Here is a 20052-nt window from a genome sequence, read left to right as displayed (position 1 = left end):
GGGTAGCAGTAGATATAGTCTTCCTGGACTTCTGGAAGGCTTTTGACACTGTCTCTCACCCCGTTCTCATTAAGAAACTGGGGGCTGTGGCGTAGACACCCACACAGTCAAATGGGTCGCCAACTGGCTGGAGGGCCGCACCCAGAGGGTGGTAGTGGATGGGTCCTTCTCAACCTGGAAGGACGTGGGCAGTGGGGTACCCCAGGACTCGGTCCTCAGGCCCACGCTGTTCAACATCTTCATCAGTGATTTGGATGAGGGGGTCCTGTTCAAATTTGCTGTTGACACTAAGATGTGGGGGGACGTGGGCACACTGGAAGGATGCAACAGGATACAATCAGACCTCGACAGGTTACAAGGGTGGGCGGACGAGAATAGGATGGGTTTCAACACAGACAAGTGCAAGGTGATGCACCTCGGGAGGAACAACCGGCACCACACCTACAGGTTAGGGAACTCCCCTCTTGTCAGCACGGAGGTGGAAAAGGATCTTGGAGTCATCATTGACTCCAGGATGAACATGGGCCGGCAGTGTGGAGAGGCAGTCAGGAAGGCCAACCGCACCTTGGCATGCATCCACAGATGCATCTCAAGCAGGTCCAAGGAGGTGATCCTCCCCCTCTATGCAGCACTGGTCAGGCCGCAGCTGGAGTACTGTGTCCAGTTCTGGGCGCCACACTTCAAGAGGGATGTGGACAGCATGGAGAGGGTCCAGAGGAGGCCACTCGCATGATCAGGGGACAGCAGGACAGGCCCTATGAGGAGAGGCTATGGGACATGAACCTGTTCAGCCTCCAAACGAGAAGGCTGAGGGGGACTCTTGTGGCCTGTTATAAACTAGTCAGGGGGGATCAGCAGGCATTGGGGGAGTCACTGTTCCCCTGAGCACCGCCAGGAGTGACCAGGAATAATGGTCACAAGCTGGCAGAGGGGAGGTTTAGGTTAGATATCAGGAGGCGCTACTTCATGGTCAGGGTAGCTAGGGTCTGGAACCAACTTCCAAGAGAAGTGGTGCAGGCTTCTCCCCTGCGGGTGTTTAAGAGGCGGTTAGATGCACATCTTGCTGGGGTCGTTTGACCCCAGTACTCTTTCCTGCCATGGCAGGGGGTCAGACTAGATGATCTGCTCAGGTCCCTTCCGACCCTAGAAACTATGAAACTATAATGCTGCAAGCAATTGGGCAGACAAGAGAAGGTTAATAACTCCTGTTTCTCAGTAGCGATATTCACATGTCCTTTGTCATGGCCTTATCTATGTTCTCACAACTTTTATTAGTTTGATCACCAATGGTTACTCTAAAGCAGCTCCACTGTTTCATTTCTGGGACTTGGTGCATGCAGGGCAGGAGCACATTGGGGGTGGAGGTTGCCAGCAGTGCTCACATGCCTGGCACAGCTGCAGTATAGGCACACCCATGTGATTTACCCAAGATCATACAGGAAGCTTATGGTAGAGCAGGAACTGAACCCAGGTGTCCCAAATCTCAGACAAGCACCTGCATCATGGTTTCTCTTCCTTTGTTACATGTTTTAAACACTAAAATGCAATGAAAACTTAAAGAAATCATATAATTTAACCTGGGTTAGCAAGCTTTACACCTTCTAGATTAGCTTTTGGGACTCCTTTTGTTCCTATGGGTTTACTGTTTGCATGTTTGCCTCTCCCAGCACTGGCCCACTCTCCCCTGCCCCTCACTATCTCTCTGTGACAGGCTTATTGTCACAGGGGCAGCTGTGATACCCCTGCTGGCTTTACTGCACCTGCCTGGCTTAAACTCCAGTGCCAGTCTCCCTGGTTTACTTGCCTGTCATACTTTGTTCTTAATATAAATTGATTCAGGGAGGCTGCAAACAGGCCTTAGAGTGAGCCCTAATCCCAAATAAATTCCAACTGGGTCTCCCGAGACCCTGCTAACCTTGAGCCATCCCTTAGGCTTAGTAGGTCCCTCTCAACCTAACTAGGCCCCTGTATGGCACCAAGAGCCTTAAGTACAAATTGTGCAGCTCCTTCACCTCCCCTATACCACACCCCAAGCCTTGTGGATGTTGTCTTTGATCTTTTTCTCTATATCCTTACCCTGCTTTGGGCCTTAGTCTCCCTTGGCACTGTGGGACCTTTGGTCCCACATGCAGCTTCTCCTCCAGGCTCTTGGGCCCTGTACTCTGGCTTGGCCTGTTCTGGGCTTCCATACCCTCTGGCAGAGCTCCACCTTTCCATGGGCTCTGGGACCTTCTGGTTTGGGTCTCAGCCATTTTCTAAGTGCCTGGGTACCTCAGTGGGGCCCAATCTCAGTCTGAGGCTCCTGTGTATCAGTCCTCTAAAACAGGCCTTGAGCCTGGCCTAGCAGGGGTCAAAGCTAAACAACCAGGTTTATTCAAATAAACAAGAAGCATTGCTGCTCTCTGGCAGACACCCCTCTCCTCTATGGGTTTAACTTAAACAAAGGCTACTTGCCTTAAACCCAATCTTAGTCCAGGGGGCTTGCCTCAGCTCCCAGACCTGCAGGCTTGTCCAGCAATATCCAGTTCCTTCAGGAGCCCTGCATCCAGGAGCTGCTGGGGATAGACCACCTGATGGGTGCAGGCTCTTAGCTTATATCGTTGCAGTCTGGGCCCTCTCCTGGTCAAGTGAGGCCCTCATGAGCTTCCCTCTGCCACCTGCAGGCAGTCTCTCAGGCTCTCGTAAAGGAGCAGGCACATCCCAGTGCCCTGCTACACCCTCCCTTCCTGGTTTTTGTATTCTAATCACTGTCTCCATTTTATACACTGCTCTACGCATGTCTTTTCACAGCATCTGATGAAGTGATCTTGGGGCTTATGAAAGCTTAAGCTATATCTACCTGCCCAGTGGCGACACATAGGGGGTACACATGCACCCCCTGAGAGCCCACACTCCCCGCTAAGGTGATGGGCAGGGGGGCAGGTGAGATTGCCAGTGCCTCTCCCTGCAAGTGCTGGCCGGGGAGTGGGAGCACCACGGATGCTTCCTGGCCGGCACTCTCCCTGGTTGGTGAGATTGGGTAGGACTCCCCTGGTCACTGACTGGTCACTGGCGGGGGGGGGGGGGGGCACATGCACCCTCTAAGGTGGCACCAGTTGCCCATGTACCTGCCTGCCTACTGCCTCTGGTTAATCTATAAAGGTGCAAATCTACCCTGCCTTCTACTTGACTTCAGACTAACATGGCTTACATCTTCCAATCATTAATGAAATTTAAATTCTTCTACAAAACATGTAGGTAGAGAAATGGTCTTTCTAACTGAAAACATCCTGGAGTAAGTTTGATTAGCACTGTGTAATTTATATAAGGGTGTTCTTTTTAACCTAAATTAATAGCAGAGTTGAAAGAAGCATTTAAGGACAGATTCAGTGTAACTTGTTCCACTCTATGGTAGCAGAATTTATAGTGCAGGATCAGATGTGGCTCACTCTGCTCCTTTTTGCTGCCTCTGTCCAGAAGAGCACTACCATATTTATTCAAATATAAGATGACCCTGAATATAAGGCCCCAATAATTCTATTCTATATGTGGAACATTTATAAACTTGTTATAATTTTCCAGGTATAGAATCTAAGTATTGGAGGCTTGTCTTGAATACTCCCCACCCCACCCCTGCCACAGCAGGGAAAGTGGGGGTGGGGGAAGGAAATCAGGTGGCTCCCTCGCTCTCTGCCCCACCACTTCTTCCCCCTGCAGCCTTCCTGACCCCTGCCACCTGCACCCCAACCCCTAATTCCTCACAGCATCTGCTTTCCCCTCACTCCCCCAGTCTCTGCCTCTTTCCCTCTGCTCCCACAGCCTCTGTCTCTTCCCCCAGTCTCTTCCTCTATCCCACCAGTCTCTGCCTCTTCCCCTTCCTCCCGTTACCATCAGACACTGCTCAGGCTGCTGACTGGCTGAGCAGGCAATGCAGCAGTGTCCACACTGCTGACTGGCTGGGCCAGGGAAGGAGTTTCCATGTACTCTATGCCCAGGGAAGAGGGTGAGTGGGTGCAGAAGCTGCAGAGGAGCAGAGTGGGGAGCAGGAGGCTGCTGTTGGTCTGACTCTGGCCCTGACCTGGGCTCAGGACAGTGAGTCAGAGCTGCAGCAGCCCCCCGTTCCCCCTTCCCCTTGGTATGAGAACATACCTCATGCTGTTGGGGAAGGAAACCTCATATTATATTTGAGTAAATATGGTACTTTAAAAAAACATATTATTGTGCAGAATGAATATTGCAGTTTAAACTCTGCCTAGCCCAAGGGGCATGAAGGTTACTTTTACTGTAACATAATGGCAGGTCTTTGGGAGGGGTTGTCCAACTGTATATGTGGCAGTCAGGAGGTCTGCCTCATACACTCAAGCTGTTGGTCAGCAGGACCTGTACAGTGTGCCTGTGTTGTGCTGCTCCTTATGCTTTGCACCAGGATCATGAAGGATGCTTCTCTCACTCCCCTTCCTCTCAGCCACGGAACCACAGGTACACTGAGCTCCAAGGAAGAGGGGAAGGAGGGCTGGTTACAATCACAGGTAGGAGGATACTACGTGAACAAACTGAGTTACAAGAGTACTGAAAAGGGCCACGCAATGAATTTCATCATTGCAAAACAGGAATCTATTTTCTATGAATGCCTCTAATATTGGGAAATATCAGTTTATATTTCTACAGAACCTTTCATCCCAGATACCCATAGCCATCTCACAAACACACTGCCTGCTTACACATGACACACCCTCCCCCCCAAATCGTGCTATACTTTAAACTTGGTACGTCCCCAAGCTGAAGAGACATTGCGTTAGGCTGGACCCAACTCACCCAACGTCTGTACAGATTGGGCACTTCAGTGGGGCTTTTCTGGTGCTTGTATCTAATAGATAATTGAATCAGCTATTAAATACAAGCGCCAAAACGCCCCACTAAAAGTGCAATCTATACAAATGCTGAGGAGCTGTCGAACTAATGCACCGCCTCTTCCTGTAAAGTGCTGTTCCTTGGGTTTTTTCAATCTATCAGTGCCCATTAGGCCTTAAAACTTCACCTTGAGATGAGTATATACCATATCTTTCATTATGGTGTATACATATTATTAAGGTGCATGTGTGTGTGTGTATAAAAGTTGTAACTGTGAAACTAAAAGGTAGCCTAGTAACTAATCTAAAAAAGAACAAGTCAGAGGCCTGAAGTTTCAAAAAATATTTGTGTTTAAAAGAAACTACTCCAAAGAGTGTGTTCAAAAAAAAAAAAAAAAAGGGATATGACTGCTTATTAAAAGAAACTTCTATTGATATAACCAGAAACAGAATTGTCTAGGTACTTTAACAGTGTTTTCATTTGCTAAAGATATTGAAGTTCTCGGTGAAGCTACTTTAAGGTACGTACTTTTCATAACCAAGTTGAACTGAAAGCGCTGACTGTTATCTTGTGTATGAAAATATTTCTTCTGCCTTTCCATTGAAAGGTGTGTGGAATTCAAGTCAGGTAAGTTCCAGAAAAATCAAATAAGCTTTCAGTGCTTTCACATCTAATTGAGGTAGAAGTTTTTAATGTGACTAAGCAGCTGAATCTTTATAGTACAATTGATCCACAGAAGCTATTAAGGTTTTAAAGTATATTTGCTAGGTTTGGGGAAAAAAAAGATTGTATGTATTTAAACAATCTACTATTTTCATGCAAGAAAAGCTCAAGGGGAAAAATGTTATCTTACATGCTACACCAAAAAAAACAAGTGTGTAACAACTGTAACAGTGGTAACTATTTACTATAATTATAATACAACCTAAAAGGAATAGCAGTATTTTTTTACTGCATTATCTTCTCTGTTTAAATAGGACACTGTAAGTGTCCAGACGGACATTTGCAATGGCACAATGAATATGTGCTTCATGAAATCCAGACAGCAAAAGGTGCAAGGGAGACAGAAAAAAGGCTTACACCTGCTAGAAAATTTTAATTAATCTGCTTTTGACTGCTTAAAATATTACAATTGTCATGAAGGCTTTTTCATTTACTACTGGACACAGGAGTCATATGTTGATAAAACACTTGGAGTGGATTACAACTGTTGATGCAATGCTTCTGGAAAAGGCAGAATTGACAGTCCTGGGGACTGTAGTCAATCCCAGAAGAACTACCATATTAGCAGTCATGCAAACTTCCCCATTCATCTGCTTCACTTCACTGCCCCACTTCTAAAGATGAAGATAGCAATCCAGGTCTCCATGGCCCTTTCAATTCTTGGCCAGTTATGCGAGACGCTAATAGTATTGCCAAGTGCCAACTGCATGGATAGTTTTGTGCTGTACACACAGAACCATTAGGAACTATATTTCATAGAAGCCAATAAATGGTACCAACCAGTGCTGGATTTAGGCACAAGCTAAGTCTACAGTTTAGGGCCTCACATTTATGAGGGGCCTTTAAATACGAAACTCCCCCCAGTAAAACCTCACAAATCCAATGCGCTTGGGACAGAGCATGTGCCAGAAATTTTAAAACACCATTTTTTTTTAAACCAGCACTACTGCCAGTTGCAGAGCTTGCGTGGGGTGGGGAAGGGAGGGTAGTGGCAGCCGGTCCCGACTGCACCAACTGCATGCAGAGCTTAATCAAGGCAGCAGCAGCAGCCATGTGCAAGCTTCCCCCACCCCCACCCCAACCCCTCCCCCTTAACCAGAAATCTCTGCCTGCCACCCCTTTCGGGCTGCTCCAGCACCACGTGGTTGCATTGCCAGACCGTGGGAGCACGGGACACCCCAGAGCCAGAAGTGGGGGTGTGCGTGTGAGAGAGAGACTGTGTATGTGTGCATGTGAGAGAGACTGTGTGCTGATCTGTGTAATTGCTCTTGTGTTGCTGTAGATTAAAAATTTTCATATATGCTAATTAAGAAATCATAAAGTACTTTAACTTGAAAATACTTCATAATGCACATGGGTGATTGGTGCCTCGAGTCAGGTGGGCACATGCCCCCCCGACACGAGTCAGTGACCAGCAGCTGATCCCACTGACCGGGGTAGGGGGCCTGATCCCACCACTTGGGGGGGGGGGGGTGTACCACGGCCGATTTCACTGACCAAAAAATGGCTGTGCCGCTTCCAGAAGTCCCGCGGCTGGTGGGCTTTTTTGCTGGCAGCCCCACTCCCCAGCCACAACTTGCAGGGCGGGACACTGGTTCTCTTACCTGCCCCTCTGCTCACGGGCTAAACATGGAGTGCAGCCTGACAAGGGGTGCACTGGCACTTTTCCCCTGAACCCCCGTGCACCCCCTATGTGTTGTCACTGATAATACAAACACGGTTATTGCAAGATATATGTTTTAGTTAGATTATTAGTTTTTTGTTGCACCTTTGCCTATATATAGATGCAAATATAAATCTTTAATATTTCTATTTTATTTGTCCTTTCTGTTAAAATAATACTTTTTTTTTTTGATAATGCTATGGGGCCTCTTAAGCTTGACATACATGTTATAATTCGGCCCTGGTACCAACTTTTAATTACTACTGGACAGGATTTCAGCCAGCAACCTGGAGATGAGAGATTCTATTTATTTGTAGTATAATAACACCTAGGGACCCCAGTGGCACCCCTACTGTTAGACACTAATCAGACACAATAAAAAGACAGACTATACCCAGAGGAATTACAGTTCAAGTATAACAGAAGAGACAATAGATGGATACAACAAAGCAACTATAGTATACAAAAACAGTGGCCATATCATACCAGCTGCCTAATATCCTGTACCCAGTCTCCAGTACCATTCATATTCCTCTTTAATATATGAATACATCTGAAACCTGCATTGGTCTTCTCATCAGATACCACCAAATCTGTAAATGATAAAGGCTTGGAGGTATCCTAAATCAATAGAAGAAAAGGATGTGGACCAATGGCATAAATTTGCAGAAAAACAAGTTTAGAACGGATATCCAGAAAACCTTCTTCACTGTTAGAATAGTGAGGCAGTGGAAGAGACTGCCTGGGGAAGCTGTGGACTCTTCATCACTGGAGGTGTTCAAAAGGAGGTTGGACACAGCCACTGATCAGGGATGATCTAGGTATAGCTATGCTTATGTTCTACTATGGATATTTCCTGTGCTTTTGGGCTTTTCTGGTTGCCCCTGCCCCTCCCCCCCCTTTTCAGTTACATGTGTCAGGGTGTTTTTAAGCCTTTCTAGAGGCATTGGGTGCTGGCTACAGCCAAGGCTGGGGCCTTGGGGTACACAAATGCTCTTGCGGGACTAAACCCTGCTCAGGGTCAGACTGGTCACATTTGGGGTCAGGAACGAATATTACCCCATAGTCAGATTGGTATGGACTGTGGGAGTTTTTGCAAGGGGCTTAGCCTTCTACCCAGGATCTACTGAACGTATATTGACAACATTTCATAGAAGCAAGAAGTTGGCTGCTGTGGTTCCCCTGCTTTACCTGTGGCTGGTTCAGGTGCTAGGTCTGTGTTGTGTCAAGATTGATGGTAAGCTTCTGTAGAGTTTAGATTATGGTTTGTATTGGATGGTTTGGATGGGGAGGATCCTGCCTTGGGCAGGGGGTTGGACTAGATGACCTCTAGAGGTCCCTTCCAGCCCTACCTCTCTATGATTCTGTCCTTCATATCATGTTGCCAGAATAACTAGCTGCTTTTAAGGAGCTAACCACTCTTGCACTGAAACATCACAGAGACTTTCAGCACCATAATTTTTGTTGAGCTGGAGCTCTCTCTGCTGGATTTGGGTAGTTTGATTGAGTTTCTAAACAAGTTGTTCTATCAACTCACAGGAAATCCAGACACCACTAGAAAACAAACAAACAAACAAAGTATTAACATTTTGAAATATACAACAGGGCAGCAAATTAGAACTTAGTTTATCAGTGCTCCAGTTAAGTTAGATCTACTAATGTGGAAAAAATCCAGTGAATATTAATAGTTACATCTGAAATAGGAGCTTGTGTGGCAGGACATCAAAACGGCAATGACTGTTGAATCTAATCAATATATTATATCAAATTAAAACCAGTGAATCTTAGATGCACATCTCGGTAGAGGTCAGTCCTATAGCAATGATTACATAAACTGTTTTTCCTTAAATCAGCACAGAATCTAATCAATCTCCAGTATAGACATACAAATCAACACTGTAATTAGGAGCAGTTATTCAAGAACAGCTGTCTTCTCAAGCAAAGAGGGGACCGCTCTGGGATACAGTTTTGGCTACTACCAAACTACTGCTCACAGGGAGATTTCTGCCTCTGCTTGCAAGATCCAGCTACTGAATGCACAAGCCGGCTGTGCAATGTCTTCCAAGAACTTTTACCTAGTGCTAATTTCAACCTCCTACACAAGTTATTCTCATTTTCCCATGTTACTCAGTTACAAATGTGGTATCCAAGATGGCTTAACACAAAGTGTTATGCTTACAGCAAACTTGACAGCCGCTGATTCAGAAAGTGAGATGAAGGATGAACAAAGCACACAACCAAATACTGCAGCCAGCAGAGAAGCCATCAGCACCTGAAAAACGGAAAAGTTTTTTAGCTTAGGATCTTCGTGTGGCCTATGTCTAGCACTGTTGGGCTTTATCAGATTCTCCCAGTAAAGAATCCAAACCCACCCCCAAGTAGAGGAGTCAGTTTTAAGAATCTCAATCACTCTGTTAGATCCAGTTGTTCAAAGAGATTCCTTATTGTGGCACAATGTCACTTTAACACCCACAAGTCCAATGTAGCAGAGTCTTCCTCACTCCAGAGTGGCAGTCCCCATAATTCTGTCATGAAAGGAATGAAAAGTCTGATTTAGCAGCTGAGTTCTCCACTATGCTGGGAAGATTTGGAAACTACTGCTTTGGTTGGTAACACAGCAGGAACAGGTTGCACAAATACAGGGATTGTACTGAAAACACCCTTTCCTTAGTTCTAGGAAGGTCAGTTCTAGTGACAGCAAAAGCAACTCAGCAGCTCTCAGTGGCAACTTAGCATCTTCCCTGGAAGTGCTCCCACAGAGCTCCACCCTCCTCCTGTCCATGTCTCAGGAGGAACCTAGAAAGAAGAGTGTCAGCAGGACCAGCAACATTGACCCTCTTTGGCAACAGACTGAGAGCCAGGCTAGAGAGGTAACTTATGCTCCTTGACACCAGGTGGGTGCATGTAACCAACTGAAAGAGCTGTGCTCTGAATTATGAATTTTGCACCTGGTCCTGAGGATTAATAATCCAGTCACTGCAGCCCATATCCTGTGTGGCCTTGCCCCAAACAGGGTGGAAATGGCAGGAAAATTACTGGAATGGTCTAAACGCTATCTGATAGAGTGTTACCCCCTGCATTACTCCCTCCCATTGCCACCTCTGTGAGATGAGCTTCTCTTCAGGATCCCTGTCTTTTCAGGGGAGACCAAAATGAGGTCGAGCATGATTTGGCTATAAATCTTTCAGGAATATGGGAAGGAAGTAGCGGAAAATGGGTTTTTTAGACTGTACTTTACACCAGGTATTTCAGTGGTTTTCAACCATTTTAAATTCAAGACATACTTTGGAAAATGCCGGTTCTTCATTTCCATTGATTTTTTGACCACAGAAAAATAACAGAGCAATTCTTCTTTTGCAAAGAACTCAGAAAGACCATATCAGGTCAGAATGGTTTGACACTATGCATTTTAAATTGCTGGGCTTTTCTTGTGAATCATTCTCTTATGAATTTTCTGCACACCTAGAGTGCTAATATTGTGTGGCACACTTAAAAGGATCTTTTAACACTCCAGGATGCCATGGCACCCTGTTTGAGAATCACTGAGCCACTTATTAGCATGGCATGATACTACCTGCAAAGTTCCACTGTAAACATTACCTGGGACTACCTATATCTCTTGTGGCTGGTATATTCATCTCGTATCATCCCCCAACCATCCATATGGAAGCCCAGCTCTCACTACTGCTTTTTAAATGATGAAGAAATGGTAGGATTTACTCTCTTCAATATGAGAGTGAGATTTGACAGGATTAATGCTGCCTGCGCATGTGAGATGCAGGAGGAAGCTTGCAATGAGGCTAGTGACAGCTGAAGCAGACATGCCTCATATCTCATGTGTAAGACAGGCAGAGGGGGTTTTAAGAATGTGCAGTTTTCAGATGGGAAAGCTGCTTCCCAGACCTGTTTTTTTTGTGAAATGATGTCTGATTTTCCTGGTAGGAAATAATACTGTATGTGCGGCAATATGCAGGTAACACTTTCTCTGCTACTGAAAGTGGTCAGCTGAAAAAACTACCTGCCTAAGGTGACGGTCATGGCTCAGTTTCTCCTAACTGCGTCTTGAAAAAGTAGAGGCCAACATTTTCTGATGTTAGTGCCTGAAGTTAGACATCTACATTTGTACTTATGCAACTAAAGAAATAACTGCCTCCCTCCTCCAGACAGCTGACTGCCCAAAGTTTCCACTGAAGCTGACAAGAGTTGTTTGTACTACATGGCCACTCTAGAAAAATAGGACCGCTATTAGATTGTTGATTTACACCCCCATGTTAAAATATGCCAACCAGACTTTTTAATAAGATACGAGTCCAAAATAAGGGCCTGACTTGTCCTGATATCCCTACAGAATGCGGATGCTCATGCCTCTCAGGACAGAGGAGTAACTACTCACAGCTTGAGGCTGGGGCACGCGTTGACTGAGTGGTGCCGGCACCATCTTGTGCATCTTGGATGCTGGTCCTGGCGCCATCTAGTGCCAGGTGAAGACTCTGAAGCTGCAATGCATTGAGATACTGGCTCTGCAATTTGGTAACCATGGCTGCATTCTCAGGGCCAAGGTTTGCTATTTGTTCTGGGGAGAGTGCCTTGAGGAATAAGAATCAGAAAAATTGCTTTAGGAGATCTGTTACATTACCTGGAATTGGAGATCCACACTGTCTTATAGCTAGAAAGGGAGAAAAAGCCAAATAGGCCAAATACACTACATTGCTATATAAGTCCTCAATACTGCTGCTTTTCTTCCTTTTCTTTTTTTAATTCCATTTGTTTGCTTCAAAGACCAGTCATGTATCCTTCACCTTTCTCCCTGCTTCTGTGGTGGACATAATATGGATAATTCTTGCAATACACTGAAAGTATCTAACAATCCAGTATTGTTCTGGAGTCTCATTTTCAAACCACTTATTTCGGGATTTGCTCAAAGACTGATGCTCTAGTGCATCCTAATGCATTTTTGTTTCTTTCTGCTTATATTGGCTTGAATCCATAACCCATCTGTCTTGTTAAATATAGAGGACCCTAAGACAACATAAGCTGAAGCTACACAAAACCTGGTCAAAGACAAATGCCCCTCTAAATTCCTGAAGCCGATATGGGAAAAAAATCCACTGCCTGTTCTGTGCAGTGGTGTGTCCCTTCAGGAATATCCTCCTTGTCAGAAATCTAGCACATTACTAGAAGTTGGGAAAAGTCCTCTAGAGTCTGTAGAAAACCTTCAAACTCTGCTGCAGATTTTCACCAGTCCAGAAATAAGAGTAATAGTATAGGAGAAAGCTGCTGACTTCATCTGAGCTGTCAAAGATGCTGTATAGAATGGCTAGTGTTCAAGGACTGTGTCTTTTTTTATGGATGCTTATACAGTTAAATTATATGCTTGGTGCATGTGTTCTTCTTTACAGAACTGTTGAAGTGGAGGGGTTTGGACAGTTTCAATTTTCTCTCCAAGTCAAATACACAGGGCCTAGGTCAGTGACCTCAGCATTCACATTCTAGAGTCTGGGTCACATTTGGTACTTATGCAAACAGGTACAATTTCAATGAAGTCAGATGTACCAATTCCAAACTCAGTTGCACTGATTTCAGGGGGAGAAATGCTGCTCCGGAAAGCTGCATCAAATTTCAGGGTTAACAAAAAACCCTGAGTGTAACCAGCAGGGCAGTTTGCAGCTGTGACTATATTGGTAAAAAAGTTAATTCCTTTTAATAAATAAAGGAGAAGAAGACCAGAACCTAAAATTCACAGAGACAGACCTTGCTATAAGCCATCTGACCTCCCTGTCCTCAAGCTGGATTTTTACACCGTTTGTTAATGCTTTTTCCTTGGAATACATTTCATACTAAATATAAATACAACCAGTTTGACACATGTTATGGGCATCACAAACAAATGATATAGTTGAAAGTTAAATTTTCATACATTTGACTGCCTCTCACTTAATAAACAAGACAGAAACCTCTGTGCTGAAACCCCCAAATAAAGCATAAATTAGTGTTGCAGTTTATTTATAATAGAATAAAAATGATGGAAAATTTCACTTCTTCAGTAACCGGGCACTTACTTTGAAAATTTCAGCAGGTATATGTCTTATTGCTGCTGGCTGGAAGTATGGCATAAGGTCTTTATCAAGAGCTTTTAATTCCTCTTCATGCAAGCCACCTACAGAAATGCAACAGGAATAGAACTTAGTTGATACTCTTTTAACTGGGGGAGTTTTATGCAAATGTGTTTCAAATACTAATACATCTTAGACAGTATTTGTTCTTAAAATAGCTGCCATTAAGACAAAGGGAAATCATAATTCCTATATAAAATAGAAAAAAGGAGCCCCATTGCCCTGATATAAATGCTCAAGGTTGAGGATCCTAACCTTAAGAGGTGTATTGTAACTTAAATTAGCAAGTTATAATTTAAAGGCAAATATGTTATTTCCTTCCTGCCCCTTCCTTTCTTTCATTGTATTCCAACACCACAAACCAACTGACAAGAAGGCTCATCTGGAGCACACAAGACACAAATAAAGAATTATACCATTACTTTACAAGCAAACATCATTCGTGCAGCAGTGATACAATAACTGAAGTTTGTGGTGCTGTTCTCTGCAATACAGAATTACAGGATACCACCCCCAAAAGCTCTAAATAAGAAACTCTATGATGCAGACAATGCCCACTGGCAAAGGAAGCTTCATAGTTTCATAGTTTGTAGGGTCGGAAGGGACCTGAGGAGATCATCAAGTCTGACCCCCTGCCATGGCAGGAAAGAGTAGTAGATGTTCATCTAGCCTCCTCTTAAAGACCCCCAGGGTAGGAGCCAGCACCACTTCTCTTGGAAGTTGGTTCCAGCTCCTAGCCACCCTGACAGTGAAGTGGCACCTCCTGATGTCTAGTCTGAATCTACCCTCTGTCAGCTTGTGACCGTTATTTCTTGTCACCCCTGGCGTGCTCAGGGGAAGAGGGACTCCCCCAATGCCTGCTGGTCCCCCCGACTACTTTGTAAACGGCCACTAGCTGTTCAGGTTCAGGTCCCTTAACCTCTCCTTGTAGGGCCTGCCCTGCTGCCCACTGATCATGCGAGTGGCCTCCTCTGGACCCTCTCCATGTCATCCACATCCCTCCTGAAGTGCAGTACCCAAAACTGGACACAGTACTCCAGCTGCGGCCTGACCAGTGCCGCATAGAGGGGGAGGATCACTCCCTTGGACCAGCTCAAGATGCATCTGTGGATGCATGACAGGTGTGGTTGGCCTTCCTGACTCCATCCCCACACTGCCGGCCCATGTTCATTTTGGCATCGATGACGACTCCAAGATCCTTTTCTGCCTCTGCACTGACGAGAAGGGAGTTCCCTAGCCTGTAGGTATGCTGCTGGTTCTTCCTCCCCAGGTGCAGCACCTTGCACTTGTCAGTGTTGAATCCCATCCTGTTCTCATCTGCCCACCTCTGTAACCTGTCTAGGTCTGACTGCAGCCTATTCCTCCCTTCTAGCGTGCTCACTTCTCCCCACATCTTACTGTCCTTTGGAAATTTGAACAGGGTGCTTTTTACTCCCTCGTCCAAGTCGCTGATGAAGATGTTGAACAGTGTGGGCCCGAGGACTGAGCCCTGGGGGACCCCACTGCCCACATCCCTCCAGGTCGAAAATGACCCATCCACCACCGCTCTCTGGGTGCACCCCTCCAGCCAGTTGGCGACCCATTTGACTGTGTAGGTGTTGACACTACAGTCCCCTACTTTTTTAATGAGAATGCTGTTGCAGGCAGCTATCCTTGCACTTTGCATACACTGTTTAATGCTGTACAAAAAATGTCATTGTTGGACTGAGCACATACCTGAATTGGGCAGAAGCTAGAACTTCAGCACAACTTGGCAAGTTTGCCTGCTCACGTGCCCTGAGTAAGTAAAGAGCATCCAAAGTTCTGCACTCAATTCCTGGTTACATCAGTGGAAATGCCTACATATGAGCAACTTCATTTAGGTTTCGTGGACCCTACTAATAGAGAGAACCAGTTTTGGCAGAAAGAGCAGCTGGGGGCAGCGCAGTACTCAGCTGGATACCCATCTGCTGCAAAGCTAGTAGACCATCTCGCTTAGAAGTAAGACCCAGGAGCCAGGAGGAAGAAGAGCAACCCATTGAGGGGGGTGCACTTGAAATTTGGCTATTGTTTTGCATGGGCCCTGATTTGCCTATAGTCAACCCCTATAAACATATAGGGCCAAACTCTGGATTCCGAGTTTGAGCACATGGTTTCCTCTGTCGAAGACCTCAATTAAAAAAAACTGCTCGAGCATGCCTGAAGGTGACTCCTGGTTATAGCATCTCTTGCTAATACAGAGGTGCCAAGTATGGAATGAACATGGACAATTTTTTTTTTTAAACATACAGATGGTATTTTAGAAATATCACTGTTAGGAGTCTGGGTCTTGTTACCTGCTATGGTCCCAATTTCATGCATCACAGAGCTGTTCCATCCTGTGGCAATTCCAAACACAGATTCTGCCATCTTCTTAAACTCTTGCAGAAGGGGAGTACTGCATGTCAACATACCAACTCTGGAAACAACAGCACTGCAAAAGGACAATGGGCTTAGCACCACATACAGTAATCATCACAACCAGCATTTAAAAGGTGTGCAACACACTATTTACACTAGCCAAGTTTATCCTAGCTTTAGGCAAAAATCGGGGTGCATATATTGCAAGTAATAGTTAAAGCTTTGTCAGCCTTTTAAAAATGAGTATTCTTGAACAACAAGCTCAAATTTTTCAATGCAATACTCATGTTTGGATTTAAATGGGGTAGAGGATTTAAATACTACGTTGGGACCTATTTTAAACCATCAGTCCAGGCACCACTTAAATCAGCTGCCTGATCCAGGGGTTTCTAACATGAAGGCTGAGTAATGATGTATATAAAAATCTGGTGATATTTTTGAAGTGATTGAAGAGATGGGATGGGATGTTGTATATCCCAGGGGGAGCTTTGTACAGGTTTCACTACACCCAGAGGTTTGCTGATGCTCAGAAGGGCACAGGTAGACACCATACCAAAGATTATGACCTGCTGACAAATGTTTAAAGTGTCAGAAAAATGTCCCTAGATGTGGTGCTCTGGAAATCCTTTAGGGAATACAAACTCCACACTCCCAGTATCAGTAAAATGTTTCTACCTGAATTCTGTAATCCTGATGGACTTGATGTCTGTAGTATTCAGGGCACAAAGATTAGCTCCTAATCCTGCTAAATGAAAGCTTTTCAACTCATAGACTGTCTGACTGGAGTCTTCCAGAAACCCTTGTAAAATAGATGTAGCCTGCAAAAGCAATGAGACATCATGCAAGGACAGCGTGAAGGCATAAGATTCTGCTAGAGGAAAACGTTATCTATACCAGCTATTACAAATTGGCCTGGATGTTATTAAACTGGGCCTGAGCCTGCATCCCTTGACGTCAGTGGGAGTTATACCATTGCCTTCAGTAGGAGCAATGTCAGTGGAGATTACATGCTTAGTGCCTTCTGAGCAATGTTGAGTATTGCCTCCCAGGAGTGAGTCAAGCATACAGCACAACCTGAGAGCACTCAGACCTTTCCATCTTTGGGTTATAAACAAATTCTTCCACAGAGTGGATACTACTGAAGTAGTCAGTACAGCCCCTATTCAATTCAGCCAAGAAGAATGGTTAATGTTAAGTAGAGCTAACCCCCCCACCCCTGGAGAAAAATCTGAAATCTGCTAAGCAATCAATATTAAGTTATTAAGGATCCTAAACGCTAACTTATCCTGTTTAAGTCTCTTATGAAGCTGTTAACCTATGCTCAAGTCAGTAAATGACTGCATTTCTTAAAATACAACAGGAAATCTCAAAAGTGAAGTAGCACTGTATATAAAAACACTCCAGTGCCTTCTGTTTCCTTCTTTTATTGGCTCTTCAGCCAAAGCATCTATAAAGAGGTTTGTGATATTCTGCCAGTACTAGATACTCAGCCTGTGCGAGTAGGCAGCTATTTGATCCGGCTTCAGATCTGGTTGCTTCGGATGGCAGTGATCCGATCCGGAGCTCCAGACCGGGTTACTGCTTTATCCGGCCGAAGTGGCTCTGAAGCTTCGGAGACACCTCAGAGATCCGGCCATAGGGTATAATGGGAAATCAATGAAATATCTATAACTTCATTGTTTTGTGTCTGATGTAGATGAAACTTGTAGGGATGGTGGCCTCTGTTGCGAGCATGAAGTCTGCCAAGTTTCAAGAAGATTGGTGCAGGGGTTTGGGGGGAACTGTACCCCAAATTCTTGAAAGCAAAACTCATGTGACGTGTACGTATTACACCACAGGGGGGGTGAAAACTGCAGGGTTGGTAGCCCCTGGTGAGGCCGTGAAGCCTGCCGTGTTTCAAGAAGATTGGTGCAGGGGTTTGGGAGGAACTGCACCTCAAGCTGAGGACAGGCAAAACTCATGACATGGGTGACACTGTGTGTGTTAAGCTGCAGCAGGGTGAAAGCTGCAAGGATGGTAGCCCCTGCTGAGGCCACAAAACCTGCCAGCTATTGAGGAGGTCAGTGGAGGGGGGTTCTGTGGCCTCACCAGGGGCTACCACCCCTGCAGTTTTCACCGCCCTGCATTGTAACACATAGGTGTGACACAAATTTTCTTTCAAGAATTTGGGGTGCAGTTACTCCTGAACCCCTGCACCAATCTTCTCAAAACTTGGCATGCTTCATTGTCTCAGCAGAGGCTACCATCCCTACAAGTTTAATCTAAATCAGACAAAAAACAACAAAGTTATAGATATTTCATTGATTCCCCATTATACTCTATGGCCGGATCTCTGACGGGGCTCCAAAGCTTTTCCGAAACACTTCGGAAAGCCTAATGAAGCCAGTGCTTCAATCCAGACATGCTACTTCAGACGTCAAAGTGTCCGAAGCTTCTCCAGATCCAAAGCATGGTCCGAAGCCTCACACAGCCCTACTAGATACTGTCATCCTAATGTCATACACTGAAGAGATGTGATGGCAAGATCACACAGGCAGAAATGTGCTGCTCATTGCATATACAAAAAGCCTTTTAATCTTCCCTCCATATGCCATGTAAATCCCACTGACATTAATGGGGGCCATTCAGGTAAACAGAGTATTGAAAAGGGGTAGTGAATAAGTATCTGAATGGAATAAGCAGTAATAATTTACCTACATAGGTACTAGAATTTTTTTGTTTGGGGGGGGTGGGGGGGAGAGGTGGGAGGGTGTTAAAGGCTGGCTACTGGTACTTCTGACTTGAGCCTCAGTCAGAATGGACTAGTAGTTTGTATGAACTGCTACGTGCTTAGAAGCTAGTGTAAGAGGAGTCGGCAGCCTCATACAAATTCTAAGTGAACAAATGTTCAAACACAGTGAATTCTACCTCAGGTTATACTTACTGCCATCCTTCTTGGCCACCTTGCTAAGGAGGCCAAGGAAAACACTAATCTGCCATTTCAGGGAGGCTGCAGGGGAGGAACTGGAAAACTGGAAGGGTGTGGTGTGTTGTACCTGTTTTGTAGGAAATCCTACAACTTCAGTCTGGAGGGACATTCATTTAGTGCCTTTTACCAGCAATAAATTCACTACAACACTTACCTGGTCAGGAGTCCATTCTGTTTGCTGACTAAGTGCAGCAACAGTATCAATAGAGTTCAAATCCAACTCTCGTATCTCACTCTCGTTGAGAGCGAGAGCAATGCACCCAAGGGAAATAATATGATAATTCTTCCAATCTGACAACATGCCCCAAACCTTTAAAATAAAATCATCAACACACAATATCTATTAGTTTATGATGAAGACTCACAGACATGCTCCATTCTCTGATCTGAAAAAAATAATGACCAAAGAGAAACGTTATGGGTCAGACTCTCTGGTCTGCTTATGCTGCTCTGTCTGGCACAAGCAGAGCTTGGATGTTACCAAAAAAATCGAGCACTTCCAGTTCTAGAGGAAGCTGGTTACTATACTGTATTTTGTTACCTTACCTTGTAACTAGGGGTGCCCTGATAAAGATAATTTTGGCTAATTATTAACCAACCATATTGGCCAATGCTGATCCAATAACCAATGTTTAGTAATAATGCAAGGTATTCTAAATTACTGACATAAACAAACCTTTTTTGCTTGTTTTACATTTATAACACACACACATGCATATGAAGGAGCACTGCTATTTCTAAGCGTGGGGACATTTATACAGGAGATGCAGTGGCACTTTAATTAGAGTGGCTCTCAGAGCTGCTCTAATTAAACTGCTGCCCCCCAATTCCCGGAGCACATGTAAAAGTTCCCAAGCCAGTTGCAGCAGGAGGGGCTAAGCCTAGCAGTTCCTGCGACTGGCTGCGTGGAGCCCTTCAGCCCCTGCTCTTCTGCATGATGCCTTTGAACCCCAGGCCAGGGACAGTAAGGCTGAGGGGGAAGATGTGAGCCTTCCTGGCTGCCCAGGATTGGCTGGTCTCTGGGCCAGGCTCCCCACTCTCCTCACTCTGCCCAGGGCAGGGCCATGAGACCATTTTAGGCCTGAAGAAACTGGGCCACTCCTTCCCCACAACTAGGCCCCAGGTCCTGGGAGCTGGACTTCAGCTGGGGAAGGGCTTCTTCTTCTCCTGGTGCTCCCACTGCCAGGGCAGGGCAAGCCCCCATACCCTGTGGGGGAGACTAAATGGACCCAGCCCTAGAAAGGGAAGGACCTGCCTGCACTGAGGGGCTGTGGGAAGGACTCTGCTGCACACTGCAGAGGGGAGTGGCTGCTTCAGCCCCTGCCAGGCTCAGCCCCTGGCCCCTGGGGTGTGCAGCCCTGGGCACTGTGGACAGA

The 20052-nt window shown here is 45.4% G+C and overlaps 1 protein-coding gene across 5 annotated transcripts in view; it reads right to left on the bottom strand.

Annotated features, from left to right (window-relative positions):
* Window positions 1-7508: 7508 nt before the first annotated feature.
* Window positions 7509-20052, bottom strand: part of OTOA (otoancorin) — a 52717-nt gene continuing 40173 nt past the window's right edge. For all 5 annotated transcript variants that reach the window (XM_090023716.1, XM_090023719.1, XM_090023717.1 and 2 more), the window contains exons 24-30: window positions 18831-18986; window positions 16384-16526; window positions 15645-15781; window positions 13276-13373; window positions 11610-11802; window positions 9396-9488; window positions 7509-8770 (exon numbers count right to left, since the gene is read on the bottom strand). In XM_090023716.1, the coding sequence (XP_089879842.1) occupies window positions 9418-9488; window positions 11610-11802; window positions 13276-13373; window positions 15645-15781; window positions 16384-16526; window positions 18831-18986 (798 nt within the window). In that variant the 3' untranslated portion in view covers window positions 7509-8770; window positions 9396-9417. The remainder of the gene's footprint in view (window positions 8771-9395; window positions 9489-11609; window positions 11803-13275; window positions 13374-15644; window positions 15782-16383; window positions 16527-18830; window positions 18987-20052) is intronic.

Source organism: Crocodylus siamensis, chromosome 12 (assembly GCF_052110815.1).
Source record: "Crocodylus siamensis isolate JL-2025a chromosome 12, ASM5211081v1, whole genome shotgun sequence".
NCBI lineage: Eukaryota > Metazoa > Chordata > Crocodylia > Crocodylidae > Crocodylus > Crocodylus siamensis.
This window is presented reverse-complemented; position numbering and strand designations above follow the sequence as displayed.